The 20,229-nt window shown below is 43.4% G+C and overlaps 1 protein-coding gene across 1 annotated transcript in view; it reads right to left on the bottom strand.

Annotated features, from left to right (window-relative positions):
* The window catches only part of itgbl1 (integrin, beta-like 1), a 190,498-nt gene that overhangs the window by 14,989 nt on the left and 155,280 nt on the right, over nt 1–20,229 (bottom strand). The window contains exons 9-10 of the mRNA XM_078546062.1: nt 13,764–13,910; nt 12,416–12,532 (exon numbers count right to left, since the gene is read on the bottom strand). Coding sequence (XP_078402188.1) covers nt 12,416–12,532; nt 13,764–13,910 — 264 coding nt within the window. The remainder of the gene's footprint in view (nt 1–12,415; nt 12,533–13,763; nt 13,911–20,229) is intronic.

Here is a 20,229-nt window from a genome sequence, read left to right as displayed (position 1 = left end):
TCATCTGGCTGGGGGGGTCCAGAACCAGGGGACACAGTTAGGAATGAAATGAGGAGGAACTTCTTCACTCAGAGAGTGGTGAATCTTTGGAACTCCCTAACCAAGAGGGCTGTGGAGACTCAGTCATTGAGTATGTTCAAGGCTGCGATCGATAGGTTTCTAGATATTAATGGCCTCAAGGAATATGGGGAGTATGGCATTGAGGTAGATGATCAGCCATGATCTAATTGAATGGCGGAGCAGGCTTGATGGGCTGAATAGCCTCCTTCTACTCCTATGTTACTCTGACAGTGCAGCGCTCCCTCAGTATTACACTGGGAGTGTCAACTTAGATCACATCCCTGTAGTGTGTTTTGAACACACAACCTCCAGATTTGAAGGAAAGAGTGCTGCACACTGAGCCAAAACTGGTGCCCTCCTGCATGTCCACTGCCCTTGGGCTGACCCAGGATATATGTGCTCAGCCTAATGAGAATCGATTAGGCAGCCTCCCAGTGTTGTGAATCTGGTCATTGGAGGGCAAGAAACAGGTGTATCGCTGCAGTATTCACATGCTGTCAGGCGCTTGTAGGGTCGGCCATCATCAGAACAAGCCTCAGTTGAAAGCAACTATAAAATTAATTGGTGTATTACACTAATCTCATCTGAGCCAGAGGTGCCTCAACAGGAGTGAAACTGCTGCTGGCTTGAGTAAGGCAGCAAATGGCAGCCCTGTTAGGGGTCAGAAGCACTCAACACAGAATGGGCGACCAGACGGTCAAGTCCAACTGACAGCACCATGAGCGGCAATGTAGGGCCGGATTTTCCTATTCCCAGCTCACGTTCCCATCTCTGTTTCCCGCCTGCCTGGAGACCACATCTACACGGGCTTAGGTCCTAATGGCTTTAGAGATGGGTCAGCCGTCCAATCAGTGGCCAGGGGTGGGGGCTGGGAACGACGGTGGGGCGCTATAGGGAAGTGGGTCGCATTCGGGCCCAAATCGGTAGCCATTGTCCTGGCTGTCAACATAATGTGAAAAAATGAGAGGATCTTCAATTTCAGAGTGGTCCAGGGTAAATGGAGAGCTGGGGTGTGGGATAGGGCAGGGAAATGTTGGTTATTAAAATTTCACTGCTGCTCAGTAGCTCTTTAGTCCGAACGTGCACTATTTTTCATTAAATAAAACGGTCTCAGCATTGCTGCCCTTGTTCCGGCCAGGCTGCAGCTAGTCACAGAGCTGCTAATGGCCCCTCCCAGACCCCGGGGAAATCTCGGCAAGTCAGGAGGCAATATCTTAACAAGCTCCCCTAATACCCGCAACAGGTCCAATTAATGAGGTGGGGCAGCTTCACTTTCCCGCCCACCTGTCCCCCACATCCTGGGGACAGTCAGCAGGGTTGGGTATGGAGGCAGCAGACAGGCACACAGGCCGCCAGCATCAAATTTTTGGCTGTCCCACCTCCGTTCCATCCCAATTTGGGACAGACAAACCCAGCCCCTACTGCCGTGATACTTAGTGATAGGCACAAAAAATAATTTCTTCAAAAAAGGTCGTAAAGATCTGCCCTGCAATTACAGGCCAGTCAGTTTAAGTTCAGTGGTGGGGGAAATTTCTAGAAACAATTATTCGGGATAGAATTAATAGTCACATGGAAAAATTTGGTTTGATTCGGAAGAGTCAGCGTGGATTTGTTAAAGGAAAATCGTGTGCAACTAATTTGCCGGAGTTTTTTGAAAAGGAAACAGATGGTTGATGAGGGCAAGGACGTTGATGTGGTGTATGTGGACTCACAAAAGGCATTTGATACAGTGCCACACAACAGACTTATGAGGAAATTTATAGGTCATGGAATAAAAGGGGCAGTAGCAACATGGATACCAAATTGGCTGAGGGATAGGGAACAGAGAGTAATGGTTAATGGGTATTTTTCGGGCTGGAAGAAGGTTTGTAGTGGAGTTCCCCAGGGGTCGGTATTGGGACCCTTGCTTTTCCTGATATACATTAACGATCTTGGTGTGCAGGGGACAATTTCAAAGTTTGCGGATGACGCAAAGCTGGGGAGAATTGTAAACTGTGAGGAGGACAGTGTAGAATTTCAAAAGGACATTGACACATTGGTGGAGTGGGCAGATAGGTGGCAGATGAAGTTCAATGCGGAGAGGTGTGAGGTGATGCACTTTGGTACAAAGAACATGGAGAGACAGTATAAAATAAAGGATACTATTCTAAAGGGTGTGCAGGAGCAGAGAGACCTGGGTGTATATGTACATAAGCCATTAAAGGTGGCAGGACAGGTAGAGAGATCTGTTTCTAAAGCATACAGTATTCTAGGCTTCATTAAAAGGTGCATAGAGTACAAGAGCAGGAGGTTATGATGATATAAGACACTGGTTAGACCTCAGCTGGAGTATTATGTACAGTTCTGGGTGCCACACTATAGGAAGGATGTGAACACATTGGAGAGAGTGCAGAAGAGATTTACAAGAATGGTTCCAGGAATGAGACACTTTGGTTATGAGGAAAGATTCTAGAAGTTGGGACTGATTTCATTGGAGGGGAGAAGGCTGAGAGGAGACTTGATCGAAGTTTTCAAAATAATGAGGGGTCTGGACAGAATAGATCGGGAGAAACTCCCACTCGTAAATGGATCAAGAACCAGAGGGCACAGTTTTAAAGTGTTTTGCAAAAGAAGCAAACGCGAGGTGAGACAAAGCTTTCTCACACAGCGAGTAGTTAGGGTTTGGAATTCACTGTCTGGGAGTGTGGTGGAGGCAGCTTCAATTGAGGCATTCAAGAGGGCATTAGGTGATTATTTAAATAGAAACAATGTGCAGGGGTATGGAGAAAAGGCAGGATATTGGCACTAAGCTATAATGCTCAGAGAGCCAGTGTAGACACGATGGGCCGAATGGTCTCCTTCTACACTGTAACAAATCTGTGATTCTGTGAATTTTAAAGGGCTGTGGAATGTTGGATTTTAACTCAAAAAGGGCTGCGCTCCAAATGGGTTGATGTTCTGCTATAGCTGTACAATGTTCTGATTAGATTCCAGTTAGAGCAGAGGGTTCAATTCTGGCTATCTCATGGAGGTTATGTTGGCCCTTGGAGAGGATTCAGTGCATATTCACCAGAATGATACCGGTGTTAAAAGGGTAAAATTATAAAGACATTTTTTTTATTCATTCACAGGATGTGGACGTTGCTGGTTAGGCCAGCATTTATTGCATATCCCCATTTGCCCTTGAGAAGGTGGTGATGAGCTGCCTTCTTAAACCGCTGCAGTCCATGTGGTGTAGGTACACCCACAGTGCTGTTAGAGGGGGAGTTCCAGGATTTTGACCCAGCGACAGTGAAGGAACGGCGATATATTTCCAAGTCAGGATGGTGAGTGACTTGGAGGGGGACTTCCAGGTGGTGGTGTTCCCAACTATCTGCTGCCCTTGTCCTTCTAGATGGTAGTGGTCGTGGGTTTGGAAGGTGCTGTCTAAGAAGCCTTGGTGAGTTCCTGCAGTGCATCTTGTAGATGGTACACACTGCTGCTACTGTGCATCGGTAGTGGAGGAAATTAATGTTAGTGGATGTGGCGCCAATCAAGTGGGCTGCTTTGTCCTGGATAGTGTCGAGCTTCTTGAGTGTTTTGGGAGCTGCACTCATCCAGGCAAGTGGGAAGTATTCCATCACACTCCTGACTTGTGCCTTGTAGATGGTAGACAGGCTTTGGGGAGTCAGGAGGTGAGTTACTAGTCAGGAGTTACAGGATTCCTAGTCTCTGACCTGCTCTTGTAGCCACAGTATTTATATGGTGAGTCCAGTTCAGTTTCTGGTGAATGTTAACACTCAGGATGTTGATAGTGGGGAATTCAGCGATGGTAACGCCATTGAACATCATGGGGCAATGGTTAGATTCTCTCTTTTTGGAGATGGTCATTGCCTGACACTTGTGTGGTGTGAATGTTACTTGCCACTTGTCAGCCCAAGCCTGGATATTGTCCAGGTCTTGCTGCGTTTGGACATGAACTGCTTCATTATCTGAGGAGTCGCGAATGGTGCTGAACATTGCGCAATCATCAGCGAACATCCCCACTCCTGACCCTATGATGGAAGGAAGGTCATTGATGAAGCAGCTGACGATGGTTGGGACGAGGACACTACCCTGAGGAACTCCTGCAGTGATGTCCTGGAACTGAGATGATTGACCTCCAACAACTACAACCAGCTTGCTTTCTGCTAGGTATGACTCCAACCAGCGGAGAGTTTTCCCCCTGATTCCCATTGGCCCCAGTTTTGGCAGGGCTCCTTGATGCCAAACTCAGTCAAATGCTGCCTTGAAGCCAAGAGCAGTCATTTTCATGTCACATCCTGAGTTCAGCTCTTTTGTCCATGTTTGAACCAAGGTTGTAATGAGATCAGGAGCTGAGTGGCCCTGGCGGAACCCAAACTGGGCATCAGTAAGCAGGCTATTGCTGAGCAAGTGCTGCTTGATAACACTGTTGATGACCCCTTCCATCACTTTACTGATGACCCAGAGTCATCATCGGGCAGTAATTGGCTGAGTTGGACTTGTCCTGCTTTTTTGGTACAGGACATACCTGGGCAATTTTCCACATTGCCGGGTAGATGCCAGTGTTGTAGCTGTACTGGAACATCTTGGATAGGGGTGAGGCAAGTTCTGGAGCACAAGTCTTCAGTACTACTGCCAGATTTGTATTATCTCATTTATAGAAGATTAAGGGATGGTCTAATTGATTTGTTGAAGATAATTGGAGGATTTGATAGGATAGATAGAGAAAAGCTATTCCCCCTGGTGTGTGGGGGCGGGTGGCATGGGGGAGGGGAATCCAGAATAAGGGGGCAGAACGTTAAAATTGGAGCCAGGCCGTTCAGGGGTGATGTCAGGAGGCACTTCTTCACACAAAGGGGAGTGGAAATCTGGAACTCTCTCCCTGTCAGGAAGATATAATAAAGTTATTGGAATTTATTGGAAAACAGTGGGGGAGGGGGATGTTTGTGTGTGTGTGTGTGTGTGTGTGTATAAAACAGACTTAACTGGATTAAAGGCATCTGCTCTGAAGGCTTTGATGTATTAAAAGGAGAAGCTAGGTTTGAAATGTGAAATAGTTAAGCATGGGGGAAATTTAGAATGTAAGGTATAAAAGGACATTTGCATTTTTAAGTAATACTAGATTATTTTCAAAGGAGGGGTGAAATGTGTCACTAGCCAGGTGAAGTTCAGAAACAGTGTAATTATTTTTCCCAAAAATTACTGGTAAAAGTAGTACTATTATATTTTTTTATGATCAGGAAGGTAAAGTCCAAAGATATAGTGAAACAATGGGAATTTGCATTCACAGGGGAAAATATGGATAAAGGAGAGAAGGCTGTGTGCAAAGGCAGGCATTTTAAGATCTAACAAGTGTGAACAGCCTTCAGCATCTACGCCCCAAGCTGCTGTCTACAACGAACTGAAGTTAAGAAAACTCACTTTGAATTGGATGGTTCAGGGCATCATGTTTCTTTGCCTGGGTCTTTTAAAATCTATGTGTTTTACAGTTGCCTTAATGGAGGTGTAACTGGGAGTCAGATTAATTAGGGGATTTAGAAGTTATTATAGTAGTAATTTGTAGACATATGTATGTGTTCAAAATCATTTCTCTTATTAATAAATGTTTAATCTAGTTTTGTAAAATCCTATTAGGCTCGGTGGTCTTATTACCATTGAATTCAAAGCCCACATCTCGAAACATACAGATTGCAAAAACAGTTGTGGCAATTGCCTCAAGTTTCCCCCTGGGATTTGAATAACTCAGCATTTACCATCAGCTGTGCCATAACACTCCCCCAAAAAGCTGTTGAAGTGGGGGGGTCAACTGAATATTTCAAAACTGGGGGTGATAGATTTTTGTTGGGTAAGGAAATTATGGGTTACAGAACGAAGGCTGATAGATGGGGTTAAGATACAGATCAGCCATGTCCTAATTGAATGGCAGAACAGGCTTGAGGGGCTGAATGTTCCCATGTTCCTCTGAGTGCTAAACTGAGATTAAGACGTTGGGTCTCAGTGCAAATCTATGGCTACTGCCCTCATTAACACCTCATTAAACTAATGAGCACAGATGCTTTATGAATCAGTGGAGAAGGGCATTCTTCTACCAACATTGTGAAATTTTAGCACACATGTTACATTGAGAACCACCTTCAAACTCTGAGTGCGGTGCATGTTAACACTTGTAAGGCTGCTCAGCTATAGGAAGCCTTCGTCACTGAAATTAAGATTTTTGTTCTTCACCTTAATTTAGAAAAAATAATGCCTGACGTAATTATCTGCTGCAGAGACCAAATCCGTGCTCATTACTGGAAAATGCTCGATCAAGCCTGGCCGGATGATCCTGTCTCTCAGAAATTGATCTGTACGTTTTTGGGTACAAACACTTGTTATGCAAAGGTGCACATCAATCGTCTACATGACAATACTCTGAATTTTTAACAAACAGTCCTACAGAAATAAAAACCCAAGACTGTGAGCATCGATTCTTGGAGCCTCATGATGCTCCGGGCTTTCCTCTTCTGCTTTAATGACAATCGGCATTGTTAGAGAATCTTCTTACTACCCTGAAATCTGTGAGAGGTCATAACCGAAAAGAAATTCTGAGCAGGGTGGGCAGGATCCTCTCCACAGGCTTTAGAACCCCGACACTGGAACGACCTTGAGCCCGGGCTTGCTAGGAGCCAGGCTCGGGGAGCTACTTCCCCAGAGGCAGCTCCGTAATTGGCTGCCTCCGTTAAGCTAGCATTGGACTGCTCAGCCACCAGTAAAATGCAGGCGGGCCCCCTAACCCGCCCCAAAAACTGGGGCTTTCATTATTTAAATTTGCACCCCACCTCCATGGGGCAGGTCGCTGATCCAGGTTCCTGCCTGCCCCAGGGGACTTCCCCAGCGGCAGGAATGTGTTGGGGAGACATCTCAACGTGGGGCTCCCTCCTGGGAGCTCTCCCCACTACCCCCCCATCCCCACCCCCCGCCTCTTCTCCAAGTCAGGCACCCAGCACCAGGAAAACTCTGCCCCTGTTCTGAAGAAAAGTGGAGACTGAGGGGCAACCTGATAGAGGTCTTTAAAATTCTGCAGGGGTTTGATAAGGTAATCACATAGAAGATGTTTCCACTTGTGGGAAAGACAAGAATTGGGACTATCAATATATAATAGTTATTATAAATTCAACTGAGAATTCAGGAGAAACGTCTTTACTCATAGAGCGGCGAGAATGAGGAACTCGTTACCACAGCGAGTGGTCGAAGTGAATAGTTTAAATGCATATAAGGGGAAGCTGGATAAACGCACGAAGGAGAAAGGAAGAGAAGGAAATGCTGCCAGGGCGAGATGAAGTTGGGAGGGAGAGAGGAGGCTTCTGTGCAGCATGAACACCAGAAAGGACTAGATGGGCCGAATGACCTGTTTCGCTGCAATGCTCCAGTTTTGGACTGGTTAGACCCCGAAGCAGGATGAGACCACTTAGTTTCACACAGACTATTGTAAAACCAGGTGACTTCACCAAGATGATTGACAACCAAATGACCGACACAGAAAAGATTCTGGAGAAAGCGAAGGGACAGCAAATATCTGAAGACTTTAGAATTCACAGAAGGCAAGTGCACCGTAGCACAGTGGCCAGGTTACACTCAGCATCTGTTCGAGCCTCAGAACCATTACAAATTCACTGTCGTGCTGGTTGGGATGAAAAATGCAGCTGTCACATTCTACCAGCTGTTTGCTGCAATTGCTGGCAAGAGTCTCAGATTCCGCCTCATCAGATACTGATGACACATATCCGAGATTGGAGCTGGTACAGCGGAGGTTCACTGAGCTGGTCCCTGGGATGAGGGGGGGTTGTCCTGTGATGAGAGGCTGAGTAAATTGGACCTTCACTCTTTGGAGTTTAGAAGAATGAGAGGTGATCTCATTGAAACCGACAAAATTCTGAAGGGGCTTGACAGGAGAGACGCTGAGAGGTTGTTCCCACTGGTCGCGGAATCTAAAAAACACGAGGTCACAGTCTGAGGGTGAGGGGTCAATAATTTAGGGCTGAGATGGGAAAAAAAATTACTTCACTCAATCTGGAATTCTCCACCCCAGAGGGTCGTGGATGCTCCATCATTGAATATATTTAAGGCTGGGATAGGCAGATTTTTGGTCTCTCCAAGAATCAAGGGAACAGGTGGAAAAGTGGAGTTGAAACCCAAGATCATTCAAGATGGTGTTGAAAGGTGGAGCAGGCTTGATGGGCCGTGTAGTCTACTCCTGCTCCTATTTCTTGTGTTCACCAATGTTACCGCCATATTAGCTGGTTTAGGTGGAGCAGATTAACAATGAGGACTAAAAACACAATAGCAGTACTTGGTTGAGATTTTGTACTTCAGCCAGTGTTGGGGCGGGGAGATATAGGGGTGTCTAAATTCCTTAGCCCCACCTCCCAAAGCATACACCATTCAAGCAACGGTTCACTGGAATAGATAGGACTGCCAGTCAAATTAAACCTGAACTTGGGCCTCAGGAGAATAAATCAGGCAAGCTACAGTGTCAACCGGGCACCCTGACACAGCTCACCTGCCGGGACCTTCCTAATTTCACCCCAACCTGAGGCCTACAGCTAAATTCGGAAAGGTGCTTTGTTAGAGCGGGCAGGGCGAGTGGGGAAAGGTGATCAGAAGGGCCTGCAGCTGTTTTGTGAAGCCAAATGGGTCACACCTGCTCAATCCTTCCCTCTTCCATAAACTTTAACTCATTCAAAACTCTGCTGCCCATCTCTTAATTTGCACTAAGTCCTGTTCACCCATGCCCCGATTCGCCCACTGTCCTACATTGGCTCTCAGTCTGGCAACGCCCCGATTTTAAAATTCTCATTCAAGTTTTCAAAACGCTCCCTGACCCTGGTGGCCCTCCCTATCTTTGTAACTTCCTCCAGCCCCACAACCCTCTGAGATCTCTGCAATTCGGGCCTCTTATCCATGTTTTTCACCACTTCACCGTTGAAGGCCGTGTCTTAGGGACATTGGAACAGGAGGAGGCCATTCAGCCCATCAAGCATGTTCCACCATTCAATAGGATCAAGGCTGATCTGTATCCTAACTGCATCCGCCCACCTTAGTCCTGTGTCGTTTTATACTCTAAAATCCTATTGATGTCAGGTTTAAATTTATTAATTGAGGTAGCATCTATTGTTTTTTGTTGGACAGAGTGCTCACTTACAGCCTTTGTGTAAAGTGCTTCTCTTCTGAATGTCCCGGCTCTGATTACAAGGTTATGTCTCCTTGTCCTGGACTCTCCCACCAGAGGAATAAATTTCTCTGTATCCACCCTATCAATTCCTTTCAAGATCCAAAAGTTCCAAATCAAATCACCCCCTTAATCCTCTATATTCCAGGAAGCACCAAGATTAGTTTATGGAATCTCTCCTTATTAATCTAACCCTCAGAACCCTGCTAACATTCTGGTGAATCTCTCTCCTTCCAAAGCCAATACCCCTTTCCAAGATGTGGTGTCCTGAACTGTACACAATGCTCCAGACTATGTCTAAACAGAGCTTTGTATAGCAGTAGCTTGACTTCCTCCTCAATATATTCTAGCCTTCTAGTTATAAAGGTTAATATTCTTTCACCTTTTTGATTATTTCTTTGTATCTCCAGCCGACAGCTTCCTGGGATCTAAGCTCTGGAATTCCCCATCTAAAGATCTCCCCCTCTCTACCTCTGCCATTGTTTAAGACATTCCTTAAAATCTACCTCTTTGACCAAGCTTTTATCTTTCCAGGGCTGATCTTCTTCAATCTGCTAGTTAGGATGTTAAAACGCAACCATTGAGGATGACCGATTGGAGTTACAGGAGAATAATGGAGCAAGCGTGATTTTTGTTTTAAAGAGGAGAATTGGAAGCTGCTGTACAAACTCGAACACGGTGAAGGCCACCCTACAGAGGAGGAGGGAGCTGCGATCAACAGCATGGCAGGCATGAGCCTGCAGAGAGAGAGAGAAAGTCTGATTGGTGAGAGTGGGGTGCTAATGAATGGTTTGGAGAGTCTGAGATTCCTTCAATTGAAGTCAGTTTTCAGGCATCACACAGGGAAAGTGAGAGAGATGCAAGCAGAGGAAACAGGAACAGTGCGAGGAATTTCAAAGTAACCAGAATAAGGTGGACTAGATGCTTCAAACAGTTATAGAGATAGGGCTGAGAAAATTGTGTGTGTGTGCACAGACAAGTATACGTATATACATATATATATATATATAATTGTTTAGTAGTACAGAACTTGAGTGTTGCTGAAAAAAGAGACATGCTGCCAAAGTTTTTCATCGTGTACTCACCAGGACAATTCGTAAGAACACCAATTGTAAAGGGGACAACAATTTATCCTGCATGAGAAGAGAGTGCTGATTGGTTGGCAAATGGACCTTGATTAGTAGAGGCATTACCATGAAGAATGCACCAGGAGCAGTTAACTGTCAAGATATTTTCTCCATGGCAACACCTCTACCAATCAGGGTCCACTTGCCACCCAATATATATATAAATAATCCCACTTCCTTTCTGTTTAAATGGTATGCTGCATGTGTCTGATATTTTCAGCAGCCTTGTACTCTTGCCAGGGTATAAGGATATGTTTGTTCTAAGCCAGAAAGCCAGTTGGTGAAGGATAGAACTGGAGCCAATCTTCACACACTTTTATGTTTATTTACAGAGTTACACGTTACAAGCATTCACTTCCTAACCCAACAACTATAGTTTCAGCCTGTCACTATTTATAGGGGCGCAAGTGAATCCCCAGTAAATCCCCACCACCAATATATAATTAACAATCTCTTTAGCTATAACAAAGGAATCTCTAGCCATTGCAGGACTATATTGCTCTTCACAAACGTTATGACCTTTCAGTCAGTAGGGCTGCAAAAGAGGATTGCCGAGCGGCTGATTCCACAAGCAGGTGCTTCCAGAGAGAAGCATCACTTCTCGAGAGTGCATGTGGAAACATTGTGAAGACAATTTAAAATTAACAAATGGGAAATTAGAAGCCATGTGTCCTTATTTCTGGAGATGCAATCCCTGGGATGTCTACTTCCCACTGGTAGCATTGAATCATGGAATCACCTCCCGGTTTTTGTCTGAGTTTAATATATCTGTACAGTTACATTACATTGACTTTTTTTCTTTCAATAAGCTTAAGGTTCCCCAGTAAATAGGTTGGGTGAACTTAAACTGACATAATCTGAAAACGTCCACATGTCACGCTATGTTGTGAGGAGCGATCGGAACTAGAGGTCATATTTATGAGACGGTCACTAATAAATCCAGTTGGGAATTCAGGAGAAACGTCTTTACTCAGAGAGCGGTGAGAATGTGGGATTCGTTACCACAGCAGGCGGTTGAGGTGAATGGTACAGGCACATCTAATGGGAAGCTGGGTAAACACATGAGGAAGAAAGGAATAGAAGGACATGTTGAGAGGATGAGATGAAGAAGGGTGGGAGGAGGCTCGTGTAAAGCATAGATTAGTTGGGCTGAATGGACTGTTTCTGTGCTGTAATTTCAATGTAATTCTATTTAATTCTGTTGGCTTTTTTTTAGGAGTACCACTCAAGGTTCAAAAATTTATCATCAGTTTATCAAGAGCATTTGTACCTAAATCACTGGCAGGAGGGTCAGTAACCAGGTGACACAGATTTAAGGTGAAAGAACCAGGAGATAAAGAGACTTTTTTTTTTAACATAGCGAGTTGTTGTGATCTGGAATGCGCTGCCTGAAAGGGCAGTGGAAGCAGATCCTTATGAACTTTCCAAAGGGAATTGGATAACTACTTGAAAAGAAGGAAAATTTTCAAGGCTGTGGGGAAAGAGCAGGGAGAGTGGGGCTAATTGGATAGCTCTTTCAAAGAGCTGGCACAGACACAATGGGCCAAATGGCCTCCTTCTGTGCAGCATAATTCTATCAATCAAAATTAAGCTTGGATCAGATGAACATCTATACCAAAATAGTTAACAAATAAGCCTTCAATGCTTCAATTACATTGATGTTAGTAAAATTCCAAATCTATTTTGTAGATGTTTTGTTTCAATATTACTGCCCTAATATCTGAAGGGAATCTATATAATGGTTTTTTTTTACTCACTGAAATTCTTAGACATGACCCTCCAGCTCCCAAGTTAATATGGTAAACCCCAAAAACAGAAATTGTTTAAAATCAGATGCTCAGTCACTGGAGAATCACCATGTAGCTTGTGCCTAATTAATCTCATGCCTCTAGGCTCTCTCACTGAATTTCTGCAATTGCTAGTAAGGTTGGAAGAACAACACAGAGCTTGTGAAGTTTAGTCTGATCCAGGGTGCGCTACAATTTCTGCAATGATATGCATGACCTTGAGGAATGGAAACAGAAGAAGCAGTAATTACCAGTGCAGATGACCCCCTCATGCTTATCACACTCTCGATCATCACATTCGCAGAATTCACCCGAGATATACCATTGCTGGGGAGAACCACACATACACCTCCCGCAGTGGCAGGAACCTGGAAAAGATTAGTGATGTGAAATCATTGAAAAAAACCCTAGCAATACTCAGTTAAATGTTACAAATGGTGGATAAAGACCAGCAGCCACTGAGAATTCATGTCCCACTCACGCCACTTGCCAAGGTGTGCAGTGCAGCTGATAGAGGGTTTTGATAGAGCAAATAAAGAGAAGCTGTTTTTCACTGGCAGGAGAAGGGTAAACAAAGGATGCAGATATAAAATAATTAGCAAAAGAACCAGAGGTGAGATGAAAATTTATTTTACACAGTAAATTATTGTGATCTGGAACGCGCTGCCTGAAAGGGTAGCGGAAGCAGATTCAATAGGAACTTTCAAAGGAGAATTGGATAAATACTTGAAAAGGAAAACTGCAGGGTTATGGAGAAAGAATAGCAGAATTGGATTAGGTGGATAGTTCTACCACACAGCTAGGGAAAGCATGCAAATGTATATGAGATAACATCAAGCTGACCCTTAGGACCAAGCTGATGGTTTATAAGGCCTATGTTCTCAGCCTCTTGCTGTGGGCTGTGAAACATGGACGACTGACAGCTATCAAGAAAAGAAGCTCAATAATTGCCACCTTTGCTCTCTGTGGTGCTTTATGGGTATACCCTGGCAGGACACGAATGTGACAGTCCTCTCATTGGCTGGCATCAATCAGACAGAGGCGGCTTTGGTGGATCGGGCATGCCCACTGGATGTAAGACGGTCGCATACCCAAGGACATTTTGCACGATGAGGTAGCTGGAGACAGACAACCAGTGGGGCATCCATTTTAAGGATGCTTGCAAGCCTGACATGAAGGCCCTAAACATCGATTATCGCACCTGGGAGTCACTAGCAGGTGAAAGAGGTCAACAGCATCACCTCCTGTGGGCTGGAGGGCACTGCCTCAATGACCCCTGTCTACAACGGATCGACAATGGGTGCAAACAACAACTCACAATGTCATGTGACAGGGTCATGTGCAGCACTCGAGGCGGAATCTTAAGGATTGGCCTCCACAGTCATCAAAAGTGGACCAAATGAAGACCCCCCCGCCCGACCCAAAAGGTCTGTTTGCTGTGTTCCCATCATCTCTCATAGATGGGAAATTGCCAACAGCAAAAGCCACAAGCCAGGACAGGCATGATGAGCCAAATAGCCTCCTTCAGTGCCACAGGATTCTACAGCAAAAACATAAAAGATAGACAATAATTTCAAGAGTTAAATGGAAGTTTCTCACCCTTGCCAGAGCACATCACTCCATTGAACGATTCACACAGACTCCTGCTCCTCTCCTCCGACATGCTGCAAGTCCTCGGATGTTGGCAGTATTTCCCAAACCAGGCATCATTGCAGATACATCTACCACATGAACAGATGCCATTTCCTGTTGAGTGGGTGAGCACAGAATGACCATATATTAAAAACAAATTGTGTTGTCAATCTGTAAATTTAGCTTTAGCTATCTAAATTAACTCCAAACCAACAAGCATCCATTAAAGCTGAAACCTTAGAGCGATATTTGAGAAATTTCCAATTTCCTTGCAGTTCTTCAAATTGTTTTCTTTATTGACTTATGGATCATCAAGCACATTTATAATCAGTGGTTGTATCCATTTGGGACCCGTTCATATTGTTTAATCAACGTCTGTAAGAAGCTTCAATAAATTCAGTCACCTTGCTCTCACTAGCCTTTGTTATTGATTACAGGTCACTGCAGCTGAAAATGTTTGGACTTGTCCAATTATTCCTGTACAATGTACACAGCAACCAGGGAAACATAGGCAGAATATTGCTTGTTACGAACTCAAATGTATCAGAGTTTACAGTGAAGCACAGAACTTTAGTCTGAGCTGTAATTACATTTGTAGGACGATCAATGAAATACTTATCATGAGAGAGAGGTTCTCTCACTTTACAGGTTTGATTTTAAAGACCAGTAATTGATCAAAAAAACACTGTATTCAGTTTCAATTTGCTACGTTGTTTCGTAAAGTCACTGAGAAATAATTAAAATGAACAAAAAATAAAATAAATACTTTACGACCAATCGTAAAATAGTTTGCCCCTGTGTTAAAAAAATCCTTATTTATCTATTCTGTCTTTTTGGACCAATTTTTAAACATCTCTAATCCTGCCAAACTTCATGACCTGCTTTCATCAGTCCCAATGAGTGCTGCCAATATCACATCTAAGTAGGCCTCCTTGAGTTCACTTCAATCTAGTCCTGGTTGTCCTTATTTTTTAAATGTCAGTTAATTAGTTCATCTTGCTTCAGGCGCCTAACAATTATAATTTTGTATTTAATGTTGCAATATTATTATTTATATAGAATATTGCCAGCTCTGCTGGCCAGACTCCAAAGTTGCATCCTCTGTAAACCTGAACTTGTCCAAAGCTCTGCTGCCAGTATCATAACTTGCAGCAAGTCCCACTCACCCATCACTCCTTGTGCCCCCAACCAACATTGGCTCCCAGTCTAGCAATGCCCCAATTTTGAAATTCTCATCATGGTGTTCAAATCCCTCCATTGCCTTGCTGTAACCTCCTCAAGCTCTACAACCCTCCCTGTGTTTCTCCAATTCTGGCCTCTTGTGCTCCCTCGATTTTCATCACCCCTCCATTGGCGGCTGTGCCTTCAGCCAAGGCTCTTAGTTCTGGAGTTCCCTCTCTAAGTGTCTCTGCTTCTCTATCTCTCTCTCCTTATTTATGACATTCCTTAAAACTGTTTGGCCAAGCTTCTAGTCACCTATCCTGCTATCACTTTTTGTGACTCGGTGTCAAATTTTGTTTGATAATGCTCCTGTAAAGCGCCTTGGGATATTTTACTACATTAATGGCACTTGGTAAATAAAAGTTGTTGTTGAGATTGGCAGCTCTTCAAAGGGGAAACCACAAAAAAACCTTCCGCACTATCACTCCCAGGTTGGATCAAAGATCGTGTGGCTCAGTATCTTGTTGAAGGTGGAGGGAAGGGAGTTACATTGACCGTTTGAAGGTCAGGGATTTGGCAGTGGGCTACCCCACTCCATTCACCAGCTCTTCTCCCAACTGTACCACCCAATTCAGGCCGTCATATAACAAGTGTGCACTAACAGATTGAACATTCCTGTACATAAAGATTTTGATTCCTGCCTTTGTGAGCAACAACACATGAATTCAACTAGCATTTTGGAAAGACACAGTTAGATGAGAAATGATGATGAACAATACCAGGGGATTTAATGTCCAATCTGAGAAGTTAACACCAGCAATGTTAAGTTCAGAATTGGTAACCTAGAGACAGAACATTGTCTCACTCTTTATAAAATCATTGACAATAAAGAAGAGTTTAACACTTCTGCAGAATAATTCGAGTAGAATAAATACATTGCTACTGGTACAGCGATGGACTAGACTTCACTGGAAATTTTCTGAAACTTTCTTACACTGGAAGGCATAATCATGAGGATGTTTCTTTGTGTTAAAATCTTGTACACATTTTTATACATTAGCCTCAAGAAAAAATCACACCAATCCAGTTAAGACAGCAAATGTTGAGGTTGTTTACATTGCTAATTTTGTATTAGTTTTCTTTTACAGATTAGGTTTGACATTGCAAATTGTCATTGTATGTATAATAAATCTGCACATTGATTTCTGATATGATTAAAATGTAACTTATGTAGTGAAACTGTCTCTGCACATGAGGTTGACTACATTGCACTCAGCTCTGGGCACTGCACCTCAAGAAGGAGATACTGGCCCTGGAGTGGGATGCAGTGCAGATTTGCAACTGAGAGGGTTAAATTATGAGGGTAGGTTGAACATTTCAAAACTGAGCTTGAGGGATTTTTGTTCAGCAGAGGATTAAGAAACCAAGGTGGGTAGATGGAGTTAAGATACAGATCAGACATGATTTAACTAATTGGCAGTACAGGTTTAAGGGGCTGCATGGTCTCCTTGTAAGTTTGCTCACTTTCATAAATTGACTTCTCAGCCACATTAAGACATAACATGGACCAAATGGCCTTCCCTGCGTAATGACTCTATGACTGAAATGACCCAAATCAGAGATCTATGTGCAGATATAAATAGTCAGTTTGTGATGCCAAATCTGATCTGCAAAAAAAATCGAATACAAACTTAATGACATAAACAATCTTGAGCATTTCTTATCTTAAGAGTGTTGGTGTGATTTTTACTGTGTGTGGGAATTTCATGTAGACACATAGATGGAATTATGGATTTTGTATTGCGATATGGGGAATGTGCTCTGGACTGTGAGGCTTGCAGATGTAACTGATACAACCAGCATGGGTTTATTGTCATTTTAATTATACATTATTGCCTTGTGATTGGTCTGTACTTCTTTCCATTTGAATGATACACATTAATGAATGCAAAGTGTTTGATCTTATCCTCGCTTCTATTTGAATCATGGTTTGTTTGGAGATTTGATTGATCAAATTACTCTGCACTTCACTGTAATAGAGTTTACAAATCTCAGTTTCCATGAGTTATGACAATGAGATGAATGAAGTTAGTTTGCTGTATCGCCTTTACTATCAGTATCAACTGAAATTAATTCTTCATTGTTTCCAACTTTAAGCTTTTTGGAGCTAACGCAATGTTCTTGTGTGATTTCTGTTAATGACAAAACAATAATTGTCCTTTTCAAAGATCAACACTTCCAAGTTCCCTTCCGAGTCATGCATTATCCTGGCTTAACTCTATCGCTGTTGCTGGGTCAAAATCCTGGAACTCCCTGCCTAACAGCACTGTGGGTGTACCTACACCACATGGACTGCAGCGACTCAAGAAGGCAGCCCACCCCCACCTTCTCAAGGGCAAATAAAGAAAAACAAAGGAAGACTTGCATTAATATAACACTTTTCATCACCATCTGGCATGTCTAAGTGCTTCACTGCCATTGAAGTATTTTTGAAATGTACTCACTTTTGTAATGTAGGAAACATGGCAGCCAATTTACACACAGCAAGATCCCATAAACTGCGGTGTGATAATGGCCAGATCATTTGCTTCTTCGTGATGTTGATTGAAAGAAAGAACTCCCCTGCTCTTATTCAAAACAGTGTCCTGAGATCAGATACACAGGCAGTCAGATGGGGCCTCAGTTTACCATCTCATCTGAAGGACATCACCTCCAACACTGCAGCATTCCCTCAGTACTGCACTGAACTGTCAGCCGTGATTTTTTGCACTCAAATCCAGGAATAGGTGACTGTGCTACCGACTGAGACCACAGCTCACTCGTTGAGGGACTTAGGGATGGGTAATAGGTAAATAGAGGTGCATAATACATGGTGACCCTGCCATAAGACATAGGAACATAAGAGCAGGAGTAGGCCATTAAGCCCATCAAGCCTGCTCTGCCATTCAATTAGATCATGGCTGATCAACTGCCTCAATATCACTTTCCCGCACTATCTCCATATCCCGTGATGTCATTAGTCACCAGAAGTCTGTTGATTTCTGTTTTGAACGTGCTCCATGATTGAGCCTCCATAGTTCTCTGGGGTTGCGAATTCACCACCCACTGAGTGAAGAAATCCCTTCTAATCTCGGTCCTAAATGGCCTGCCCCCTATTCTGAGATCGTGTGCTGATAATCACACTGACATTATATCCCCTAGTTTTAGATCACCAGCCAAAAGAAACATCTTATCTACATCCACCCTGTCAGAGCCTGTGAGAATTTTGTAAGTTTCAATGAGGCCACCCCTCATTCTTTGAAACCCTAGAGAATACAGACCCGGTCTCCCCAGCCTCTCCTCATAAGACAATCCTGCCATCCCACGGATTAATCTGGTGAACCTTCGTTGCACTATCTCTACGGCAAGTATATCCTTCCTTAGATAAGGGGACCAAAACTGTACACAATACTCCAGGTGAGGTCTCACCAAGGCTCTACGCAGCTGCAGCAAGACTTCTTTACTCCTGTACTCAAATCCCCTTGCGATCAAGGTCAACATACCAGTTGCCTTCCTAATTACTTGCTGCACCTGCACTTTTAGTGACTCATGAACAAGGAAACCCAGGTCCCTTTGGACAGCTGCACTTCCCAACCTCTCACCATTAAAGAAATACACTGCTTTTCTGTTTTTTCTACCAAAGTGAATAACTTTACACTTAGTCACATTATATTCCACCTGCCATGTTCTTGCCCATTCACTTAGCCTGTCCAAGTCCCTTTGAAGCCTCCTTGTATCCTGCTCACAACTTACATTCCCACCCAATTAGGTGTCATCAGCAAATTTGGAAATATTACAATTGGTCCCCACATCCAAATCATTGATATAGATTGTGAACAGCTGTGGACCTAGCACTGATCCTTGCGGTAACCTATTAGTAACAGCCTGCCACCCTGAGAATGATTCATTTATTCCTACCCTCTGCTTTCTGTCTGTTAACCAATTCTCAATCCACACCAGTATATTTCCCCCAATCGTATGCACAAATTTTATTTATTAACCTCCTGTGTAGAACCTTATCAAAAGCCTTCTGAAAATCCAAATACACCACATCCACTGGTTCTCCTTTATCAGTGCTACAAGCAATGGATTTATGAAATAGAAATCATGTTTGATAAACTTATTGGAGTTTTTTGAAGTAATATCCTTAAAAAAAACTCCAATAAGTTTATCAAACATGATTTCCATTTCATAAATCCACATTGACTCTGCCCAATTTTACCATTATTTTCTAAGTATCCAGTTATCACATCCTTTATAATAGATTTTAACATTTTCCCTACTACTGACAGCAAACTAATAGGTCTGTTATTCTCCATTCTCCCTCTTTCCCCCTTCCTAAATAGTAGGGCTATATTTGCTTTTTTCCAGTCTGCAGGAACCTTTCCAGAATCCATGGAATTTTGAAAGATAACCACCAATGCATCCATTGTCTCTCCAGCCACCTCCTTCAACACTCTGGGAAAAAGCTCATTCGGTCCAGGGGATTTATCAACCTTCAATCCAGTTAACTTTTCATGTACTACCTCTTTACTAATACCAATTTCTTTTAGTTCCTCAGTTTCACAAGCCCCTTGGTTGCCTCGTATTTCTGTATCATTTCCCGTGAAGACAGACACAAAGTAATTGTTTAGTTTCTCCGCTATTTCCCTGGTCTCCATTATAAATTCTCCTGTCCCCACCTGTAATGGACCCACATTTGTCTGAGTTAATACTTTCCTTTTCACACACCTAAAGAAGCTTTTACAGTCTGCGTTTATGTTCATCGCTAGTTTGAATTCATATTCTCTTTTCCCTTTCTTAATCAGTTTCTTGGTCCTCCTTTGCCAGATTTTAAATTGCTCCCAATCCTCAGGTTTACCACTTTTTCTGGCACCCTTATAAACCATTTCCTTTGATCTAATGCAACCTTTAACTTCTTTCATTAACCACGGTTAATTTACCTTTCCCCTTGGGTGTTTGTGCCTTAGAGGAATGTATATCTGCCAGCATTGTCCACATCCCCAAAACAAATTAAAAAGCAGTTATACAAGACACATCTTTGGCAGAATCACTGGGAAGGTCCATGAAAATGATTAAGGCACAGGTATGACTTACAAGTTGACCAGGATCAGAATCGATGCATGGGAAGTCCTCCTTACTGCCGGAACGCCTGGAGACAAGCAGTCAGGAAGGGCGTGGAAAAAGCAGAGGACAAAAGAAATGACCAGCTGGTGGAAAAGAGAGCCCGCCG

Source organism: Cetorhinus maximus, chromosome 7 (genome assembly GCF_964194155.1).
Source record: "Cetorhinus maximus chromosome 7, sCetMax3.hap1.1, whole genome shotgun sequence".
NCBI classification, from domain to species: domain Eukaryota; kingdom Metazoa; phylum Chordata; class Chondrichthyes; order Lamniformes; family Cetorhinidae; genus Cetorhinus; species Cetorhinus maximus.
Note: the sequence above shows the minus strand (reverse complement) of the source record. Positions and strands in the feature narration are given on the sequence as shown.